A 23,737-nucleotide genomic window follows, 5' to 3' on the forward strand; every position below is an offset into this window, starting at 1 on the left:
TCCAACTTATGTATCTTTTGATATTTTTGTTAGTCGGCGTTTCCGTCAAACTGTTATGTTCGCTATTCGTGAACACCATCAACACCTCCTCTTTTTCCTGGAAGGATTAGATCTTGCAAAATAATACCCTTTGAAAAAGCATTGTCAACCTTGGCTTTTCCACGGTTGACACTGTTTCCTCGGGATAACAGTCTGCTCTCTCCCCCCTCAGCTATGTGTTATTTATATATTGTTCAACGCGGGTTTTGAACACACATAAGATGACGTTCTGATAAATGTACTATCGCCAACTGCATTATGTGCCTCGTAATTTATGCCAACAATACTCCTGTTCGTACTTCAGAATCTTTTGCAAAGTTTTAATTATTGTGAAAATTGAGAAGAAATATGTACATGTATAGCAAAATTAAAAACTCATATAGCTAACTTTTAATAGCAGCTTTTGCACATGTATACAAACAGCATCAACTTAAATCGAAATTGACCATTATTCCGACGAAGCGGAACATATTCCAACATCTTGAATACTCTTTTTCTGGTGTACGGGAGATAACTCCCATAACAAAAGACGTCGATTTTCCCGTTTTCCGCTAGAGGCGTTCATGTACGTACCTCTCAACTTAACCAGATCGTGACATTGATAAACAATGAAAACAGAGCATGTGAAAAGCGTGAAAGATAATTGAACTGAAAGCGACATGACATTTATTTTAATATTTTCAATGTGTTCCTATTTGCTAATAAAACTATTCCTTAACAGTTGTTTTAAAAATAATTTGTGGTGCTAAATTTGTTCTTTTACAATTTGTCATTTCTATTTATCTCAAGAGAACGTTTGTTTGCATTCTTTGATCAAGGTTTCACCTTGGACTTACGATGTGCGGTGAGCGCAGTTCAAACGAGAGGTTTCGTAGTTAATGTAACTGCATACGGGACTATATCGGCAAATCAGTGTCTTGGAAGTTAATAGTTCAAAATCGGTACATTTGATTTTGATAATATAGAAGAAAAGTTTACATTATCTTCTTTCAGAGTGAAACTTAGCCTTTCAAGTATATAAAACTTGTTCCCCTTTTTTTTAATATTAAATTTGAAGTTTCATATGGATCTAAATATTGTGTTTCAAAGTCGCAAATTAGTTTTGGAAACTTAAGGTTACATGGTTACTAAATCTTGTACACAGGTAAAACAAGAGATGAACATGTGATATGTTAATTTCCAGTGATGGTTATTTTCTAATATGCAATGAAATTTTATGTGAAATGTTGTTTTTAGTACAGGACAGGATTAAACTTGAATTATGCAAAGTACAATAAAGTATTCCTTTATTTGTAACACAGATAAATTCTGCACAATTATTTGAAAAGAGCTAATTTTACAAAGACTAATAGGGTAAAACCAATAGTGGTATTACACCTTCTGATTAATATATAGTATCAATTTTAAATTGTAGTTTTTTTTAATTTCGCCTTAGTATATCCTTAATGATGTTTGTTTTATTTTCATAGGCTGTAGGAAGATTAGGTGGTAAAGACATGGTCGAAGAGTGTGAAGAACTGAGAACAAAATACTTAAACGAATCAACCGTACCCTGGAACATTAGAGGTAAAGACAGAAACCATTGACACATAACTGTTTGAACAATTGATGTTCCAGAAATATGCCATTCAAATGTTTAAGTTATGTGAAAACATTTTTATTAATTTTATTTCTAATATGACTCCACAATATATCATAATGATAAGCCACCAGGTAGAGATAGGCATCATAGTTTGTCAAATGTGTTTGTTTGTTGGAGGTTTGTCTTGTTCTTGACTTTTGAATACTTTGAAGGATATCAGCGCAACATTTGTCAATAATACTGCCACACAAGTCCATTCCAATTCACTATAACATTTCGTTTAGAAATGCCTCTTCCAAGTGAAAAATATGGAACGAAAATATATAACACATTCAATTTGTCAGTGGTGTGGTTATCAATGGATACCATTGATTCCTGCGATAGTCAGTATGTCTCCATGTTGCAAATGGAAGAGGAAAACTTTACCAGATCGAACAAGTAAATGAAAATAGTTCTGTTTGAAGTGTTTCTTTTAAATAAATGTTCATCAAATCACTTTAACTCAAACTTTTAAGAATTAAGAACAACACAAAAAAAAAGATAACCCGACATGAACAAAGAAGAGATTTTTTTAAGCTATGGTGTCCAACCTGTGCTAGAAAAAAAAATAAAACTGTATAAATTAGTTGCGGCTAACATTTTTTATCATATATTTTTTTAATATATGTACATAGTTGGGAAATAAAATTCTATAGTTAATGGGTAAAAAAAATTGATATCAGATTCTTTGAACCATGTTAAAGTGAGTAAAGCATTTGGAATAATGTTCAAAACTTGGAAACCAGACGGAGACTAGATGATAACTTTTGTTTGCTATAGACTAAATCTTCCAATAACAAACTATACTTTATTTAATAGGAGTTTCCTTAATATGCAGTTTTCGTTATATTATGAAACCAAACGGATTAGAAGAGTTTTAAATCGGTATCCTTTAAATGGAATTCCAATGGTTGTTATCAATACAGTTATGGATAAAAAAAAATATATACATTGACCCTTATTCCGAATGATTGGTGCAAAACTGTTTTCTCTGTCTGGCTGTGTCATAGAATTTCCTGGCATATTTTAACGAAAATACATTACTTATGACTGAATTAGGGTTCATGAAATATGATATAACGTATTGAGCAGTTTCAGATTAATCGCTAAACAAATTCCTGCTTACCAAATATTTATATTTTATTCTTACACACACTGGCCATGTATGTAATGTTTGTCGTATATCTCTACAGATTAACAAATAACGGACTTCTTAAAATAGAGGCTTACTTAGTAAGCAATAGCTTACAGTTCAATGTGTTTTCTTATATAACATGTATAGTTACATTTGATTTTCTGTACACGTACCAATCAGTAGTGTACTCATATGCAAAGTATGTTAGCTAACCATGATATCAGTATTACCCTGATAACTTGTGAAGTTAACTACAAGGTAAACATAACATGAAATGTAATGAAATACCATAGAAAAATGACATTTTGTAAAACAACATTTTTGCCACTCAGTCACTGTTCCTGTCATGGCATCATTTCTTATTAAGTATCATAATGATTCCAAAGTCAACCTAACAGCTCAGTTAACCAAAAACTGATTGGAACATGACATATTTAAACATATATAACAAAAATGATCCAATGCAAGCTGGTTTAAATGGCCAGGTTCGGCACGTCAATTTTGGATTTGACAATATGCAAAACATTTTAAGAATCAGTGTCAACAGTACATAATCATGATAATTGTAACTTCATACAGACATTGAACAAATAAATTCCGGATAAGTGTTTTCTTCTTGTAAGCACCCATACACGAACAAATAATGTGGCTGCTTCCATATAGATAGTTCAGTGCCAAGAAAATCAAAACCAAGCGTAAAAAACATGTTTCTGATAATTGAAATGATCAATAAATTGATGAATTTACATTTCAGAACATATTAAACAGAGATTGGATCTGTGGCAAAAGAATACAGATAACTTTGTAGAAACTCGAGCTGCAAATTATGTGTTAGCATCTGTCAAAGAAAACAGTTGTGTAACAATCACTGGTAGTTCTGGTGTGGGAAAGACAGCAACCCTACAACATGTGGTTGTTAAAATGGCAGAAGACGGGTATGATGTACTTCTGGTAACAAATCCACAGGACATTGTGAATTTTCATAACCAACATCAGAAGACATTATTTGTTATCGATGATTTTTGTGGAACATATTCCATAAATGAGTCTGACCTTAACAACTGGGAATCAGTTATTAAGCTGATTGAAGAAATACTTCATAACAAACTAACAAAACTTATTGTAGCCTGTCGTTTACAAATTTACAAAGATACAAAATTTGAGTCTTTATCAATTTTTAGAACCAACGTTTGTAACTTGCAATCAGATGATTTAAGTTTCTCACAATCGGAAAAACAGTCAATTGCAAAGCGTTATTTGGGACAAAAGGCAACACAGATTATTAAGTATTGTAATTTATTTGACAGTTTCCCACTACTTTGTAAACTGTATCATGATAACTCTAAACTCGATATTAAAGATTTCTTCCAGAATCCATTTTCAGTTTATGAAACAGAGATAGAAAAACTGGAGAAAAACGAAAATGTTGGTAAATACTGTGCTTTGGCGTTGTGTGTCATGTTCAATAACAGACTACAGGAGAAAGTACTGACAGAAGATGTAGATGAAAAAACCAAAAATATCATAGAGAACACGTGTGAAGCATGTAAACTAGACAGAAGTACCTCCAAATTAATTTTCCTGAATGAACTGAATTTGCTTGACCAAACGTTTTTGACAAAAAAGGATGGTATTTATAGAGCTATACATAATAAACTATTTGACTTTTTATCGTATTATTTTGGAAAAAGGAAAATTCAGTGTTTAATAAAGAATGCACATGAAGAATTTATCATGGAACGTTTTTTATTAGAAAAAGAAACCGATATGAACCAGTTCATCACGGTAGTCCCTCCTGAGTATCACCAAATGTACATGCAGCGAATGGTTGATGACTGGTCTAATGGTAATGTAAGAGCTGTGTTCTGTAATATTAACATGGACAAACCAAAGTTCAGACGACGGTTCCTATGTTATTTGAATACTTTTGACAAACTATTGCAGAGACAATTAGCACAAACCAGTGATGTCAATAAAAAAGAAACTGTACTGTTACGATGTTGTTTTCAAGGAGATATTTCTTTTATTCAGTGGTGTTGTGATAATGGCGTAGATATCAATCTGTGTAGATATGATGGTGTGAGTCCTTTACATATAGCATCACAAAATGGTCATACTGAAGTAGTAAAATTTTTATTAAACCACAAGGCAGACATTAATAAGTGTAGAAATGATGAAACATCTCCCCTGATGATGGCTTGTTACAAAAACCATGTTAAAACCGTAAAGCTATTACTAGAAAACAAAGCAGACGTTGATAAGTGTATGCAAAATGAAGTTTCTCCCCTGTTTATCGCTTGTCAGAAGAATCATATGGATATATTAAAGCTATTACTGGCAAACAAAGCCAACACAAACACGATATGTAAACGAAATGATAACAAATCATCTCCCTTATTTACAGCTTGTAAGAAAGGACATCGTGATATAGTAGAGTTGTTACTTAACAATCGAGCAGACATAAATATGTGCATGGATGATGAAATGTCACCGCTGTATATAAGTTGTCTGCATAATCATGTAGATATAGTAAAGGTGTTACTTGACAACAAGGCAAGCATAAATAAGTGTAAGGATGATGAGTCATCTCCCTTCTTAATTGCCTGTCGGGAAGGTCTTGTAGATATAGTTCAGCTGTTACTGAAAAACAAAGCAGACATTAATAAGAGTATGAATAATAACGCATCCCCATTGTTTATGGCTTGTCAGGAAGGGCACAGAGATATAGTACAATTGCTACTGAATAAAAAGGTAAACATAAGTCAGTGTACAAATAAAGGAGAATCCCCCTTGTTTATTGCTTGTCGGAAGGGATATAAAGATATAGTATTGCTCCTGCTGAATAATAATGCAGAAATTAATACGTTTAAGGATGATAAAAGATCTCCCTTGTATATTGCTTGTCGGGAAGGACGGATAGATATAGTACAGTTGTTACTTGACAACAAAGCAGATGTTAATAAAAGTACAAGTAACAGAACATCCCCCTTGTATGTCGCCTGTATACATAATCATCAAGATATAATGATGCTGTTACTGGAAAACAAGGCCGACATCAATACATGTACCGACGATGAGAATTCACCCTTGTATATTGCTTGTCGAGAAGGACATGTAGATGTAGTGAAGCTGTTGCTTGTTAACCAAAGAGACAGTCAAAACTGTAAGAATGAAGAAGGATACCCGTTATTTATTGCTTGTCAAGAAGGACATATAGATATAGTACAGCTGTTCCTGGACAACAATGTAGACATTAATAAGTGTTGTGATGATGATCAATCACCCTTTCATATTGCTTGTCGGAAAGGTCATTTAAAGATAGTACAATTATTACTAGAAAATGAGGCAGACATTAATAAATGTAACGATTATGGCGCATCTCCTTTGTTTGTGGCTTGTCAGGAAGGATATAAAGATATAGTACAGCTGTTACTAGACAACAATGCAGATATGAACAAGTGCTGTGACGAAGATCAATCTCCCTTGTTCATTGCTTGTCGGGAAGGACATAAAGATAGTGTACAGCTATTACTAGACAACGAGGCGCACATTAACAAATGTAACACATATGGCGCATCTCCCTTGTTTGCGGCCTGTCAGGAAGGTCACATAAATATAGTACTGATGCTTCTGACAAATAATGCAGACATTGATAAATGCGATGATGAAGAAGTCTCTCCCTTATTTATGGCTTGTCAGGAAGGATACAAAGATATAGTACAGCTGTTACTAGACAACAATGCAGATATTAACAAGTGCTGTGACGAAGATCAATCTCCTCTGTTCATTGCTTGTCAGGAAGGACATATAGATATTATAAAGCTGTTACTAGACAATGAGGCAGCCATTAATATGCGGAACGATGAAAATATATCTCCCCTGTGTATTGCTTGTCAGAAAGGATATACAGAAATAGTACAGCTCTTAATAGACTATGAGGCAGACATTAACAAATGTAAGGATGACGAATCATCTCCCTTGTTTATGGCTTGTAAAGAAGGTCATATTGATATAGTACAGATGTTGCTTAATAACAATGCAAATTTAAATAAGTGTAACGATGATGAAGAATCGCCCTTGTTTATTGCTTGTAAAAAAAATCAGAAAGATATAGTACAACTGTTACTGGATAAAAAAGCAGACATAAATAAATGTAGGAATGGTAACGCATCACCCTTGTATATTGCCTGTCAGTATGGACTGATAGATATAGTACAGTTGTTACTAGACAACAATGCAGACATATATCGGTGTAAAAATAGTGGAGAGTCCCCCATTTTTATTGCTTGTTTGAAAGGATATAAAGATATAGTGTTACTTTTACTGAATAACAATGCGGATATCAATAAGGGGAATGAAGCATCTCCCTTGTTTATTGCATGCGAAAAAGGACATATTGATATAGTAAAGCTGTTGCTGGACAACAAGGCAGATATTAATACGTGTAAGTATACTGATGGATCCCCATTGTATATCGCTTGTCAAGAAGGACACATTGAGATAGTGCAGCAGTTGTTAGACAACAAGGCAGATATTAACATCTGCAAGTATGATGCAGCTTCTCCATTATATATTGCTTGTCAAAAAGGACATATTGGTATCGTACAAATGTTGCTTGTCAACAAGGCAGACATTAATAAATCTAAGTTTAATGAAGCAACTCCCTTGTTCGTGGCCTGTCAGGAAGGTCATGTTGATATAGTACAATTGTTGCTAGACAGCAAAGCAAATGTTAACAAATGCAGAGATAACGAAGTTTCCCCTTTATCTATTGCTTGTGAACAAAGACATATAAACATAGTACAGCTGTTGCTATATTTTAAAGCAGACATTAATAAGTGTGATGAAAATGAAGCATCACCCTTGTGTCTTGCTTGTATGGAAGGACAGGTTGATATAGTAAAATTATTGATTGATAATAAGGCAGACATTGATAAGTGCATGGATGATAACACATCACCATTGTTTGTGGCTTGTAAGGCAGGATTTTATGATATAGTACAACTGTTACTAGATAATAATGCAGACATAAATAGGTATAATGATAAGAAGATATCACCATTATTTATTGCTTGTCAGAAAGAATATGTAGATATAGTTCAGCTGTTGCTGAACAACAATGCAGGTATAAATAAATGTAACAATGGAGGAGCAACTCCCTTGTTTATGGCTTGTCAAGAAGGAAATGAAGATATAGTCAAGATGTTACTAGACAACAAGGCAGACATTAATATTTGTAACGATGATGAAGCATCACCTTTATTTATTGCTTGTGAGAAAGGATTTAAAGATATAGTGCAGTTGTTAATAGACAACAAAGCAGACATTAATAAACATAACGACGTAAACGTATCTCCCTTGTGGATAGCTTGCCAAGAAAGAAATACAGATATAGTCAATATGTTGCTAGACAACAAGGCAGACATTTATATTTGTGCTGTTGATGAAGCTTCTCCTTTATTCATTGCTTGTAAAAACGGATGTAAAGGTATAGTACAGTTGTTATTAAAGAATAAAGCAGATGTTAATAAATACAACGACGACGGAGCATCTCCCTTGTGGATAGCTTGTCATAAAGGACATAAAGATATAGTCAAAATGTTACTAGACAATGAGGCTGACATTTATAATTATACTGTTGATGAAGCTTCTCCTTTTTTCATTGCTTGTCAGAAAGGATATTTAGACATAGTTCAATTATTATTGAACAACAAAGCGGATTTTAATAAATGTAACAATGAAAAAGCGTCCCCCTTGTTTGTTGCTTGTCAAGAAGGACATACAGAAATTGTTCAGCTGTTAGTGAACAAGAACGCAGATATTAATAAATGTAAGAATGATAAAGTATCTCCCTTGTTTATAGCTTGTCAGGAAGGACATGGAGATATAGTTCAGATATTGCTAGACAACAATGCAGACGTTGATAAGTGTAACGATGATGCAGCCTCTCCCTTATTTATTGCTTGTCAGGAAGGACATGGAGATATAGTTCAGATATTGCTAGACAACAAGGCAGACATTGATAAGTGTAACGACGATGAAGCCTCTCCCTTATTTATTGCTTGTCAGGAAGGACATGAAGATATAGTTCAGATATTGCTAGACAACAAGGCAGACATTGATAAGTGTAACGACGATGAAGCCTCTCCCTTATTTATTGCTTGTCAGGAAGGACATAAAAATATAGTACAGATATTGCTAGACAACAATGCAGACATTGATATGTGTATGGATAATGAATCATCTCCCTTGTTTGTGGCTTGTCAGGAAGGATATGATGATATAGTCCAGATTTTGCACGATAATAATGATAAATATTCATAAGTGTTCTTTTGACCAATGGATTATTTTCCTTGTAGATTTCGTGTAAAGGGAATCGTGCAGATTTGTTTAAAGCTGTTTAAAAGGCAGATATTAATTGGTTCATGAACAAGGACCAATATCCCGTAATAATTGCTCGTCAGAACTACAAAGAGGACATTGAAACGTGTAAGGATAATGACGCAAAAGTCGCATGTTTATCGCCTGTCTAGAATGAAATAATATATAAGCAATATTGTTCCTGGAAAACAAGAGAGACATCAAAAAGTTTCAAGATAAACCATCTTCTTTTGATAATAATTAAAATATAATTGAACTGTTAGTGGAAACCAAGTAGGAAAACAATTAGTTCATCGAAAATGAACCCTCTCCGGTTTTTTTATAACTTGCAATGTAATTATACATGGTATAGTAAACGTAAATTTAGCGAAGCTCTTAATGTGGAACTTGGCAATTTTTAATGAATTTTGACATAAGGGAGCATCACTTATATAGTGCAGCTAATAGAGAAGGTTATATGGACAATTAATATAAAAAAGGAAGCGAAATTTATTACAATAGCTATGATGAACAAATTGCATAATTGCCGGTTTTATTGAATCCGAATTACCGTAAATATGGTATAATTATCATATATTAGTGTATTCTTTCTTTTGAATGGCTCATAAAAATTTGAATGTCATTAAAAGATATAACATATACATAAAGTAAGAAATTTTATAAATGTATTATCTTAATCAGAAGTGAACCAGTTCATTGTGATATTTTGAAAATGATTAGATTACTATTCTGCTAGAGTTTCAGATATTTCAGATACACATAAGCATGGAAATAAAGCACATGCTGATGCTAACGTCAATGATGGACCCTTAATCACAATGGCATATAGTTTACCCTTGTATATGTCCGTATCTCTTTGTTAGTATGTTGGCAGATATATCCCAATTTGTTTCCACCAATTGAGTAATCTTCTTAAATCATTTGTTATTTCATTATGTGATCCTCTAATAACAGATCCAGTCCGCATAAGATGAATGTCGTTTGTTTGCCTTTACAAGGTTAAATGTGTTAATCCCTTGCTACATGTATAGCTGGAAATATACCATTGTCTTTTGTTGGTTTCCGAAAAATAACGTGATATGTCTGTTTCAATCTGCGAAACTTGTATCAGTATAAACATGACTACTAATAGATCTGATAACTTAATTAAGCTTCCTCCAAATCAGTTGACATGACGTACAAGTCAGAACAGATTGGTTATCATTACTGTTGACTTTACAAATTTATTTTCTTTGAATAGCAAACAATTTTGTATTTTTTTCCATTTTTCGTTTTTTTTGTGGACGAACATTTGGTTATAATGTTCGGAATATCTAGATGCAGAATTTTACCAACTTCTCACTTTTTTTTTATTAAATCAAATGCGTCTTTATTTCTGCGCAAAAAAGACAATGTGGCGTTCTACAATTTGTTGTTGTGTTAACCTATATTTATATTGAGTTTAAAGTATCTTATGAACTCTGATTAAGATATTAGCCCAATGCTATATTGAAAGATCGAAAAACTAAGTTTCCTTGATAATCAATTAAGTAAGCTTGAATTAAATCATTCACTGAACAGCATTTATTTTCTTGATTTGTCATCTTTTGCAGTTATATATTTTTTGTATATGTAATATTTTATGGTAGCCAATGTTATAACCTTATTTTTATATAACTGAAATCAATGTTTTTTTTCCATGGTACAACAACACACTTTCTTATAGATTGTAAGCATGAATTCGTACATGTTTTACATTGAATGATTTTAAGTTGTTGTATATTGATATATTTGCTGGTAATGAATCAACTAATACGTTGTAATTTTTGTCTAAATATAGAATAGTGTTACGATATAAATGAAAATAAATAATCATACGTAATGAATAAAAGACTTTGTGTTAAATATTCTTTGAAAGTTGTTTTGATCGAATAATTGCAAAATTGTAAGTTTTTGTTATACATCTCTTACAGTTCAATGCTTATTGGTGTGAATCAGTTGCAAATGAATTACGGTAGAGTTTTTCCATGAACAATCTAACCAAATTTTAGGCAATTTTTAACGACTCATAGCTTGAAAATAGCACGGTGACCTCTACTTTTTATTATATTTTTGAAAAGATCATATTAAAATCTTCATTTTGTTTAAGTATAAGAAAATTCTGTCTCAAAAAATATTTACTTATGATCTACCTTAAGATGAAGGGGAAGAGTTTAAAACTTTGTGAACAATACAAATGCTCATTAAAAACTCACTTGTTCATACAAACTGACAACGCCAATGCAAACATCGGGATGTGATAAAAAAAAACGTACAAAAACAATACACAGACAACTATAGATTGAGAAACACCAACTCTATAAAATCTGATTGTTGGAATAAATTCGGTAAACAGTTTTGTACAGTGATGTCACAATCGAAAAAAAGAAGAATGATTATGGAAGTACTATTTCAATAAAAGTTTCAAGAAAAATACTGAACTTCAAGGCAAATAAAAAAAATAGAGAGATTAATAAAAATTGAAAAAAAAATAATCAAATACTGGACTTTATCAACAATGAAAAACAACTGTCATATTTCTGACTTGGCACATGCATTTTCAGAACTAAATTTAAAACTAGCTAAACATCTTCCTTTTATAACATGTTTTTAAGTTCCATTATATTCACAAAGTAGAGCGAGCAACCAAAACAAACATACTAGATTAATGGTACAATTCATGGGATCACGCTGCCAGTATTGTGTAACATAATTATATTACACTTTTACAGATAGTCAACACGACTGACTAAAATATTCAAACAAACATACAATTAAAGTACAGACGCAACAACAATGATTTTGCAGATGATAATATGTTTGCCAAAGACGTGTAGAAAGTAAAATCACAAAAATAATAAACTTCGAGGAAAATTCAAAACTATGAAACTACAAAATGTACAAAATACACAAATTCAGCAACTAGAAAAAAGAAACAGTCCTGTAACAGTGTTATTTCATTTGTGATATTTCTAATGTTCAGTGATGTTTTTTAAATGCTGTTGATTTGAACAAGTGTAAACGCGTTCTTTATTTGTGTTTTGCGATTTTGTTTTAGCTGTGCATGTACAGATATTGAGTCTTTGATTGATACCTCATATCCTTTGATTTTTTTCTGAATACATAAATGACATCATCTGTGACTTGTTATTTAAAGTTTTTTTTTAAACTAATAGGTTCGTTATTCAACTGTTTATAGATTGATGCACTAGACCACAATCGCACCACGCTCACCGCGATCTAAAATAAATTCAGATCGTATTGAGGTCGCAGTAAAAGCGGCATAAAATTGTAGATTTTCGTTGTTTTCACTATGCTACTACGTCATCATTACGCTACGATTATACCACGTTCTCACCACGCATATTCTGCAACCTCACTACGATTATCGCTATCTTACTACGCTCATCACGTTCTCATTACGACCATAACACGATGCATCCGATTGTAACCCGATCTTACCACGCTTCCTCTGTGATTATAGCACGCTCTTACCACGACCATTTAACGATATTTCCACGTTCATATCGCGATCTAACTACATGTACGCTCTCAGCAATAACGTCAACATCATTTTCTATATAAATACTGTTCCATTTCTTCTTATTGTCCTTTATACGTAGAATTATCAAAAGCACACAGGCATACCACCAAAATGTACCAGAACTCGTGGGCGTTGGGATAGAGGTAGATGTAGAATCAAAGGGGTCGCTAATACGAATCCTGATTCAGTTGACATGTTGGATCAACCGATTCAACCTGAATCACAACGAATTGCTGATCTAGCCAGATTAAATTACGATCTTCTATTGAAAAATAGTGGGAATGATACAGACGTGGAAATTAGGGACATGAGGTCCAAATTACATACAGACAAACAAAAACTGGAGAATTTTAATATATTTTATATGACAATGACAAGGAGCATGACTTGAACTCGAAATGGTCGAAGTATGAACGTTGTCAGGTCGTAAAAAGAATATATATATGATAATGAGACATGAGCGTGCTAGAATGGTACTTTGGTTTTGAACAGAGTAGTATAGTCGAAGTAGAAGCGTTGTTGGGTCACTATGAGAGGGTGATGGTCGTTGTGAGGTCGTAGTAAGGTCGTTGTGAGATCGTAGCACAATATCGCCGACTAGAATCGCGCTTTCGCTACGCTCTCGGTACATTAGTACAGCGACCTTTGCGATATTACCACGACCATACTGCTCTCTCGCTATGCTTCTACTACGACCTGATTTCAACAGATTTGAATATATTTAAAATTGACCACGTTCATCACGATCATAAAGACCTCATCACGACAATACCTAGACCTTAATGCGATCTGCACGATCATAAAGACCTGATCACGACCGTACCAAGACCTTACTGCGATGTCGATCATTAAGACCTCATCACGACCGTACCAAGACCTAATTACTGCGATCTACATGATCATAAAGACTTCAGACTTCATCACGACCGTACCTAGACCTTACTACGATCTACACGATAATAAAGACCTCATCACGATCGTACCAAGAACTTACTGCGATTTACACGATCATACGGACTTCATCACGACCGTACCTAAACCTTACTGCGATCTCCACGATAATAAAGACCTCAGCACGACTGTACCAAGACCTTACTGCGATATAATGATCATAAATACCTCATTACGACCGTACCAAGACCTTACTGCGATCTACACGATCGTACCAAGAACTTACTGTGATCTACACGATCATAAGGACCTCTTTACGACCCTACCTAGACCTTACTGTGATCTACACGATAATAAAGACCTCAGCACGACTGTACCAAGACCTTACTGCGATCTATATGATCATAAATACCTCATTACAACCGTACCAAGACCTTACTGCGATCTACACGATCATAAAGGCCTCATCACGACCGCACCAAGACCTTAATTACTGCGATCTACACGATCATAAAGACCTCATCACGACCGTACCAAGACCTTACTGCGATCAAAACGATCGTCAAAATTTGCATTTGTTTTAGAGATCGTAATACGATCGTGGCCTAGTATGACTGGCCTGCGGTTTTTTATCGCATGAACTTATATCAAAGAAAGTAACAAAAAATACCGAACTTCAAGGAAAACCAAATCGGAAGATCACTTATCAAATGGCAAAATCAAACGATCAAACGATGGAAAAGAACTATTACATTTCTGACTTGGTACCTAATAAAATCGTGGATTAAACCTGGTTTCGTAGCTAGCTAAACCTCTTACTTGTATACCAGCGGCATATTATTCAATTTAATTGACGATTATGTGTAACTGACATAATAATTACGATTGATAATAGGTAATACAGTCATAAATATGGGTACAGCAGACAACATTGACCAAATTTGGCATACAGACGAGGCACAGAAGCGAAAATGAAGAAGAAGAATACAAAATAAATAACACAGAACATTAACACAATGGTGGTATGTATAAGTACCGACCCACGTCAAAAGGATATTAAAAAATAATAGAAATAATAGTACAGTAAAAGTTAATGCTGTACAAAGACAAATGAAAGAATACTATAACATGTATAAAGTAGAATTAAAATAATAAACAACGTCAATACCTATAATCTATACTTCAAGAGTATTATGTATTTTTTTGAAGTTGAGACATAATATTCACATCAACAAGGGAAAACTATACTGTGAAATGTTTTAGAGGGAAATCTCATCTCGCAAATGAGCCTCTCGTTAACGGTATTGACCTAGATGGTTTTCGAATTATGAAATTCCAAAGTGATCGAAATCACCACCTACTATACTTTTTCTGATAACGATATGTTTCGCTTTACACAAAGAAGTAGGTTCAAGAAGGTCAATGTTGTCCATTACATCTTGTGAAAGTGACATTGAGTATTAATTTAATGATTAGATAAGACAAAATATGAAGAAAAAAAATCGACTAATACAATTTTACCAAGCTTTGATGTCAAAATCGTGCACTCTGGTGAAATCACTATCCTCATATGATTTCTTAGAATGTGTATATGGTCTATCTTTTTGTTACAAATTAATTTTGATCGGAGCGTGTTGCCAATGTTTTTGCCGAACTTAACAAACCTTATAAATGTATACAAATTTGCAATTTGGCTTTAACAAGTAAAACATCATGCTTTAAGCAAAAGTGTCTTGTCTTTCTAGATTTGCATACATCAGATTGTCAGAAAGATTTTTCAAAGTTTGCTTTCTGGAAGCAATGTGAACCTTTGAAGATATTCATCTTCACAATGTCGGCTGTTTTCTGTTGTCAGCAAAATATTTTATTATTTGATACCTAACACTTTAACAAGTTTATTACTTGTTATATACTTGAATAGTTAAGTTAAAATATAAACTAATTAAACGTTGACTTTCTTGTGAGAGAAATTCATTTATGTTATCAAAAATATAAAGGAAGATGTGGTATAATTGCCAATGAGACAACTCTCAACAAGAGACCAAAATGACAAAGAAATTTACAACTAAAGGTCACCGTACGGCATTCAACAATGAACCAAGCCCATACCGCATAGTCAGCTATAAAAGGCCCGGAAATGACAATGTAAAAAAAACGAGAAAACTAACGGCCTCATTTATATATAAAAAAAATAGCCTACTTATGAGTGCCAATGAGACAAATTTCCGTCCAAGTAACAATTAAGTAAGCAATTATAGATCAAATTACGGCATTGAATACGGAGCCTTAGCTCACGCCGAACAGCAAGATATAAAGGGCGCTAACAAATACTAACGTAAAACCATTAAAACGGGAAAATCAACGGTCTAATCTATATACAACGAGGAACAAGAAACACTTATGAACCACATAAATAGACAACAACCAATTAACATCAGATTCCAGACTAATGACAGGTGCAAATAATTGCAGCGGAATTAAACGTTTTTATGGTACCAAACCTTTTCCCTTTTACGAAATAATATTTTAACATCATATCACAGAAAGACACACCATAACATATTAATTGGAAGGCTTAACTCAATCAAAAAACGAAGTAACTACAGAAATCGACACACAATGGACGAATAAATTTCATCTGTGATACAATGCAATTGCATAGGTAATGAAAATGAGGGATTAATCATTAAGGTGAAGAGTAAATACAAAGTTTAAACTAAGTTTAAAGCATAAAACCGTTGTGAAATGTTAAACAATTTTTATAAAAACATCAACTTGGTAAAATAATTACGTCATATTATACACAAGTAAATGAATATAATTTTGTTGTCAAAAAGTAAAGGTTTCAACTGCATTTTAAATTTTGTATATAAGGTAACCTTAATTATCTTGGCAAAACACTTGGTTTCAAAAGAAATGTGATCAATAATAAACATGATAAATGTAAACTGTATTTACACTAACCGAATCATTCCAATTTATCAAATTGTCTTTGTAAATATTGATTGATTTAATAAATACTATAACACATTGCAATTTCCTCCCAGAAAAATACTTGTTTCTTTTGCCATCATTATTCTGGTTGCCTGTCATATTTTATGTGCATCTGTAAGCCAAGGAAGCGAATACAGAAAGCCCATCATCCTGTTTGTTTTTCTATTATATATATAAGACGATGAGATATAATTGCCACTTAGAAAACTATCTATCAAAGTTCAATTGAAGTGGATGTAAGCAATTGTAGGCAACTGTACAACTCTTAAAAATGTGTAAACCCATACCTTATAATCTGATGTAAAATATGAAGTTTGCGTAAAAAATGATTGTTAGATTCTTTTAAATGATAATCGTCTAGTGAATTGTTTTAGATTGGTAATTACACGTTATTCATTACAGGTGAGTGATCATGGTGGGCGCCCAGTGGATTGTTTTATATTGGTAAATAGACGTTATTCATTACAGGTAGGTGATAATGGTTGGGTTCCAGTGAAATATTTAAGATAGGTTAAAAGACGTTATTGATTACAGGTAGGTGATAATGGTAGGGATCCAGTGGATTGTTTTAGATTGGTTAATAGACGTTATTCATTACAGGAAGGTGATAATGGTAGGGATCCAGTGGATTGTTTTAGCTTGGTTATTAGACGTTATTCATTACAGGAAGGTGATAGTGGGGGGCTTTTAGATTCCTCGATCCATATTTGATACATATGAACCGGAGACGTTTTCACATAATTATGTGGAAACATTTTCGGGGTACGATCGATGATTCATTTTTTATAATTTGGTTTACCCCGAAAATCCCTTACATGTAGTTATGCGTTTTTTTCGAGGTACAAACTCCCTTATTTAACGCAAAACGTTCTATGGAAAATATATTTTTTAATAAATTCTTAGTTTTAAAATAAAAAAAAATCGAATACTGTCTGCTTTGCAAATCAATACAAGTGACTAAACTTGCTCAGTTGTATAAAATTGCTGTTGTGCAACATCAATGCACATGTGAAAGACTCATTGATGGTATTAATCCAGATGGTTCTGGAATTATTTATTTCCCCGGTGAAATGACGTAACCACTTACCATACTTTTACTAATAACACTTGAAAGTTTGCGACCATAAAACACGGAGTGAAATAAAAAAATGTCGATAATATGTAACAGTTGTTAATTCACCAGTTTAGTGTGTTATGTCTGACACAGCCCGCTGAGTATGTAAATTAATATAAGTGAAACGTATCCATTACAGCTAACAGGGCATCACTACGGTGCCATGTTAGATAAACAGGGATTTTAAGCAAGAGTTTCAAATTATTGCAAATGGTGAAGTCAAAATCATCTTCGTAAATCTTACGGACGCAATCACGAGTTGGTTGACCGTTATAGAATATCCGTTATACATATGGTATCGGATATGTTCTCTTTGTCGTCACTAAAATCCCGTTCCCTTTTCACGAATGTGACCTACCGAATAAGACTTTTATGGGGGTTCGTGTTGTTCTTGTACCCCTATTTGTGACATTTTGTCCACGCATCATTGTCAATACAATGGAATTTGATGCGAATGTCGTACAAGTGAGAGGTTTAACGCTATTTAACCAGGTTCAATCCACCGTTTTCTACATTTGAAAATGCCAGTACAAAGTAAGGAATATGACAGTTATTGTCTATTCGTTTGATTTTGCCATTTCATAAGGGATTTTCTGTTTTGAAATTACCTCGGAGTTCAGTATTTTTGTGATTTTCCTTTTGATAAGAAGCAAGGGCATTCATGTTACAGAAAAAATGCAATTATAAAAAGAACAGGACCATTAAAAATATTATGGTCTATGACGAATTTTCGGTTGTTATCAATTCAAATAAATTTCTGGGGAGATGGAAGCATTCATCGAACGAAAAAAAACGCAAAATGATGTCTGGACCTAAACTATGTGACGTTACAGGTATTCCTTGGCGTCAAAGGTAAACACCGGACAATTTCAAGCTTCTTAGCAGCTTCAGAACGTAATAAAACTAGATAAAGAAGATTTCTAGGTGCACAATTTGAGTTGTTTTGATTATTCATGTTTTTATTGGAGATATTACCTGTCAATACATTCCAGAATTAAAAATGTCGGCTTTTTCAGTTACAGACAAGGAGGTAGACAGTAAAATCACAAAAATACTGAACTCCGATGAAAATTCATAACGGAAAGTCCCTAATCAAATGATAAAGAAGTTTATGCTAAGTGTCTTCCAATCAGAACCCTAGCTACTGAATAATTGCATTAGAATATGATGTTTACATGTTCGGAAAAAACGAGGTTATGTACCTGATTATCGAATATAAGACAAAGTGAAAAAGGTATAATTTTGACAGAAAAGTAAGTTCAAAAGAAATGTGGACTGAAGCCTCATAATTATCTATATAAACATATGAAAATATGAATCATGTATTTATAGAATTTTTGTAAACGAGATTGGATATATTTATATCTATTTGTACTATCCTGTGACGAATATTTAAAAACCATTCAATAAGGAACAATGTCGTTCTATAAAGAGAAGTGTGAATAAGGATTTAAACAAGGAAAAAATGTTGTCAATTTAAATTTTATTCTATACCTGAAGTTACTTACAAATTTTGAAACGCATCATCGCATGTAGTGATTGGCATTCAAGTATTAAATTTTAAATTGTTATATTTACCTTTAAAGGCCTCCCTTTTACAATGAAAAGATCAATTTAAAGACGAGTATGTATAATATTTGACAACCCAAAATCTGCATTTTAGATCGGATGTTCTATATTCAAACAAAATTTTTTAATCGTTGCTAATATAACCATGTTACTTGTATGCAATAGTGATTATCGTAACCACGAAAAACAAGTTGTACAGTTTCAGGTGAGTAACGAGATAAAGTCGATAGAAAAGTAAACAAAAAATGTTTTAATTAATAGTTCATATTTTACTATTTCTTTATAGATAAGATTAATTCAATGTAATCTTCCTCTCCATTGCGAAATATATAAATCATATTTATTCCAGTAGAGCTAAATGAATATACTTTCAAGTGTATCGTAAATTAACCATTTTTGAAACATACATAAATTAAGCCGTTAGTTTTCTCGTTTGAATTGTTTTACATTGTCATTTCGGGGCCTTTTATAGCTGACTATACAGTATGGGGTTTTCTCATTGGCAATCATACCACATCTTCCTTTTTATATTTGCTCATTGTTAAAGGCTGTACGGTGACCTATAATTGCTAATTTCTGTATCATTTCGGTCTCTGTTGAATAGTTGTCTAATAAGCAATCATAATACATCTTATTTTTTTATATTAGAACTGAAGACAGGGTATTCTTGATAAATTGTTTTGCTTTTTGACTTGTATATGTTTTATTGGGTATGTTTTCCATGGGTTTGTTTTTAAAATGTTATTTGTGTATGTTTATATTGAAATAATTTCCCACAAACTTATTGTTACAGATTTATATTCGAAAGAACTTCTGTAAATCTCAGTCTGTTTCTGAAATTAATTCTAGCATAAATTTAGATTTTTTTTAACCCTGCATACCACCATTCCCCATGTGAAATCAAAATTGTTTTGAATATACATTGAACGACAAAATTTCTTCCTATGTGAAGTTTACATTTTTTGTCACCAAACACGCGAAACAATGAATGTGTTTTTTAATATGATAGATGTTTTTTGTGCTGTTTTGTAAATGTTTGTTTGTTTTGAGATTGTGAACAGTGATGACTGCTGTATCCATATTTTGACTAGTTTACCGATTATGTCTGTTTTGTTTACACATCGTTGTGAATATTACGAAATTTGATGCGACTGTCATACAAGTGACAGGTTTAGCCCTATAAAACAAGGTCCAATCCACCATTTTCTACATTTGAAATGCTGGTACTAAGGCCGTGTTCACACTGAACGCCATGTAAGTAAATAAAGGCAACAGTAGTATACCGCTGTTCAAACTCATAAATCCATGGACAAAAAACATAATCGGGGTAACAAACTAAAACTGAGGGAAACGCATTAAATATAAGAGGAGAACAACGACACAACACTACAATGTAACACACACAGAAACAGACCAAGCAACAAGCAAAATCCCACGAGAATAACGAATATAACATCAAAACCAAATACATATATTTGGGATAGACAAGTACCGTGACACGTCTTATCGCAATGTGAATTTACACTAAAAAATAAGAGAAAACAAACGACGCAACGTTAAAATGTAACACATACAGAAACGAACTATAATATAACAATGGCCATATTCCTGACTTGGTACAGGACATTTTTAAAGAAAAAAATGGCGGGTTGAACCTGGTTTTGTGGCATGCCAAACCTCCCCTTTTATAGCCATGTGAAATATATCATTAAGATCACAACTCATAACCACAGGACTACAATATAAATAAATTGGAGAATACAAATGACAAAGAAACACACGAACAACAGCCAACAAACGGCAACAAGTTGAAAATTTTAATACGCCAGAAGAAAAAAAAAAGTTGTGCCAAAAAAACGCTAGGGCTTTCTGTTAGTTACCAGAACATCCTTATCATTTAGAATAATTTATACTTTAGCAAACAGTAAATTTATAAAATTGAGAAACAAAAGCTGTACATGATAGAACTGAAATATTAACTAATTACAGGAAACATCTAAAATACATTACATAACCAGACATTTGCAACACTATATGTAGACACATCTGAATATGTTTAAATCTCAACGCCAAGGGACGTCATATTTGAAATTGTAAAAAATGACAAAAAATGATGACGTCATTTGAATTTGTAAAACAGATCATTAAAAAATGAAAAATGACGTCATTTGAATGAATAAGATAGAACTAGGACTGACCCAAAATTACATTTGAACTAAATACTGATATTGCACTTAATAAAAATGCACATTTCAATATTTATTAAAAGCAAACTAAGACAGCAATTAACTATATTATAAAGACTGTAAACATGTTTACAATTAGTTTAATGTAATGTACACTAATTTCACATTAAATTTGTTTACATCTTTACACCTGGTTTAGGTACATATGCATAACTTTTGTTCACACTTATAAACTATATGTCATTCAAATGTTCATTACATAGAATCGAAATAAAGTTTCTTGAACAACTTTTCTAGCAGTGATAAAAGCCATACTAAAGATGTCGCGATTACAAGAGGCAGATAAAGACATTTTTAAAATGAAGGGGGTTCCAAACATTGATCGTCCGTAAAAGAGGGTTCTAATCCCCAGAACCCGCCCCAATCTCAATCCGCCACTTATCACACAATACATCACGTAGGTTACAAACGAAGAAGGATTGAAATGTTTAGGTTGTTTTAGTAATGCATTTATGAGTGAATCGTTGATTGTGTGTGAAAAATATTTCTGTGTACGTCCAAGTCAGGAAAACATTTTCATATGAACTATTTGTTCGACAATGATGATGCTTGAAGTCTGGATAAGGGACTAAGGTAATGACCATTCAAGTAAAAAAAAAGGGGTTGTTATTTAAAAAAAAAAAAAATTTGATTCTAAAATTGATGAAAAAATATTCTGTTCAATGAGGGAAAAAAATTCTGAATTCAGATTTTTTGCCATACCTTATAGTGTTTAATTTTGAACACAATTATTTGATTGATGGCTTTCAAAAACTGTATAATATTGTTCGTGCTATGCGTGAAAAAAAATTATGTGTCGAACATAAAAACCATAACCTTTTACAGATACAAATTTTACTCAAAAAACTTTTCTTTTATAAATAAACATGGTAAACTGCATGTTCTAAATACCTTGTTTTGTGTACACGTACTGAACCATACAAGTTCTTCATTGACTATTGATTGCATTTAGACAAAACATGATTTAAACTACATGTAAACATTGAGTTTTATCAATGGAAACGTTATTGTTTTTAGTTTACATGTAAATTTCACTAACACAACACCGAGTTTAGGTCAATGAGAACACGGTCTAAATCAAGAATATGACACGAATATGTTGTCTGTTTGTTTTATGTGTTTTATCATTTGATTTTGCCTTTCGATTAGGGACGTTTTGAATTTTCCTCGGAGTTCAATATTTTTGTGATTTAACTTTTTATACGATATTGAATATTTGAATAGAATGGAATTTATATGAAACTTACATAGTTATCTCAAAGGATGAATAAGCAGTCACATAATCATTTTCAAAATACAAAAATAATAACAAGCTTGTGCTTACTAATATATGTTTTCGTTATAGCTTTGTAATAACATTAACGGCCCCAAATGCGCATTTCGACAATACATGTCTCTTCAGTGATGCTTGTAGCCTAAATATTTGAAATCCAAAGCTTATATAAAAAATGAAGAGCTATAATCGAAAAGGTCCAAAAAGTATAGCCAACTCCGTGTAATGTTTTATAGGAACTGATTACATTATAATAGGTAACTTACTCACACACGTTAAAGTATTTGTGTTGTAATGATCAGATTAATGAAATAATGACATTTCCTAAACCCTGGACAATTCATCTCACTCTTAATGCCAAAGCATTCGTTTGCTATGCAAACATTCGATAAACGATCTCAGTCAAGATTAAATGGATGTCTAAAAAAATGTGCTACACAAACATAATAACAATCCTTGTGTTTCATAAAATAAATAGAGTAACAGCTATCTTAATGCAAAATTCGTTTCCTTGTGCACTGGTCAATATATTTTCATATATAGAATATATAAAAAATGCCACCATAATTAGGTAGGTAATAAAGGGTATACATGTACTTCAATGAGACAGCAACCATCTACTATAGAAAGCTGCAAAGAGGTCGCAATAAGAATTCATGTTTACTATATCAGATATTGCTTTTCAAATTAAGGTTAGGCAAAAATAATAAATAATCAATTGTGTGTGTTACTCCTCACTCTTGTAAGGACGGATACGGAAGAAATACTAAAAAAAATGTTCTCCATAATTTGTAGTATAATTGGGCCATTTTATTATGTGTTAATCTTAAACAAATGCATTGATGAACCAATCAGAAACAGTGGTGGTATATCTGTGTCTGGATCAATAAAAATAAATCTTGGTCGCCATTT

General features: G+C 32.7%; 1 protein-coding gene across 1 annotated transcript in view; it reads left to right on the top strand.

The window, feature by feature from the left end:
- LOC139500631 (ankyrin repeat domain-containing protein 17-like) overlaps window positions 1-11,046 on the top strand; it is a 46,700-nt gene extending 35,654 nt beyond the window's left edge. The window contains exons 4-5 of the mRNA XM_071289387.1: window positions 1,509-1,605; window positions 3,550-11,046. Of these exons, the coding sequence (XP_071145488.1) occupies window positions 1,509-1,605; window positions 3,550-9,119 (5,667 nt within the window). The 3' untranslated portion in view covers window positions 9,120-11,046. The remainder of the gene's footprint in view (window positions 1-1,508; window positions 1,606-3,549) is intronic.
- The last annotated feature ends 12,691 nt before the right edge of the window (window positions 11,047-23,737 follow it).

The sequence above is a fragment of the Mytilus edulis genome, chromosome 13 (assembly GCF_963676685.1).
Source record: "Mytilus edulis chromosome 13, xbMytEdul2.2, whole genome shotgun sequence".
In the NCBI taxonomy this organism is placed as follows: Eukaryota; Metazoa; Mollusca; class Bivalvia; order Mytilida; family Mytilidae; genus Mytilus; species Mytilus edulis.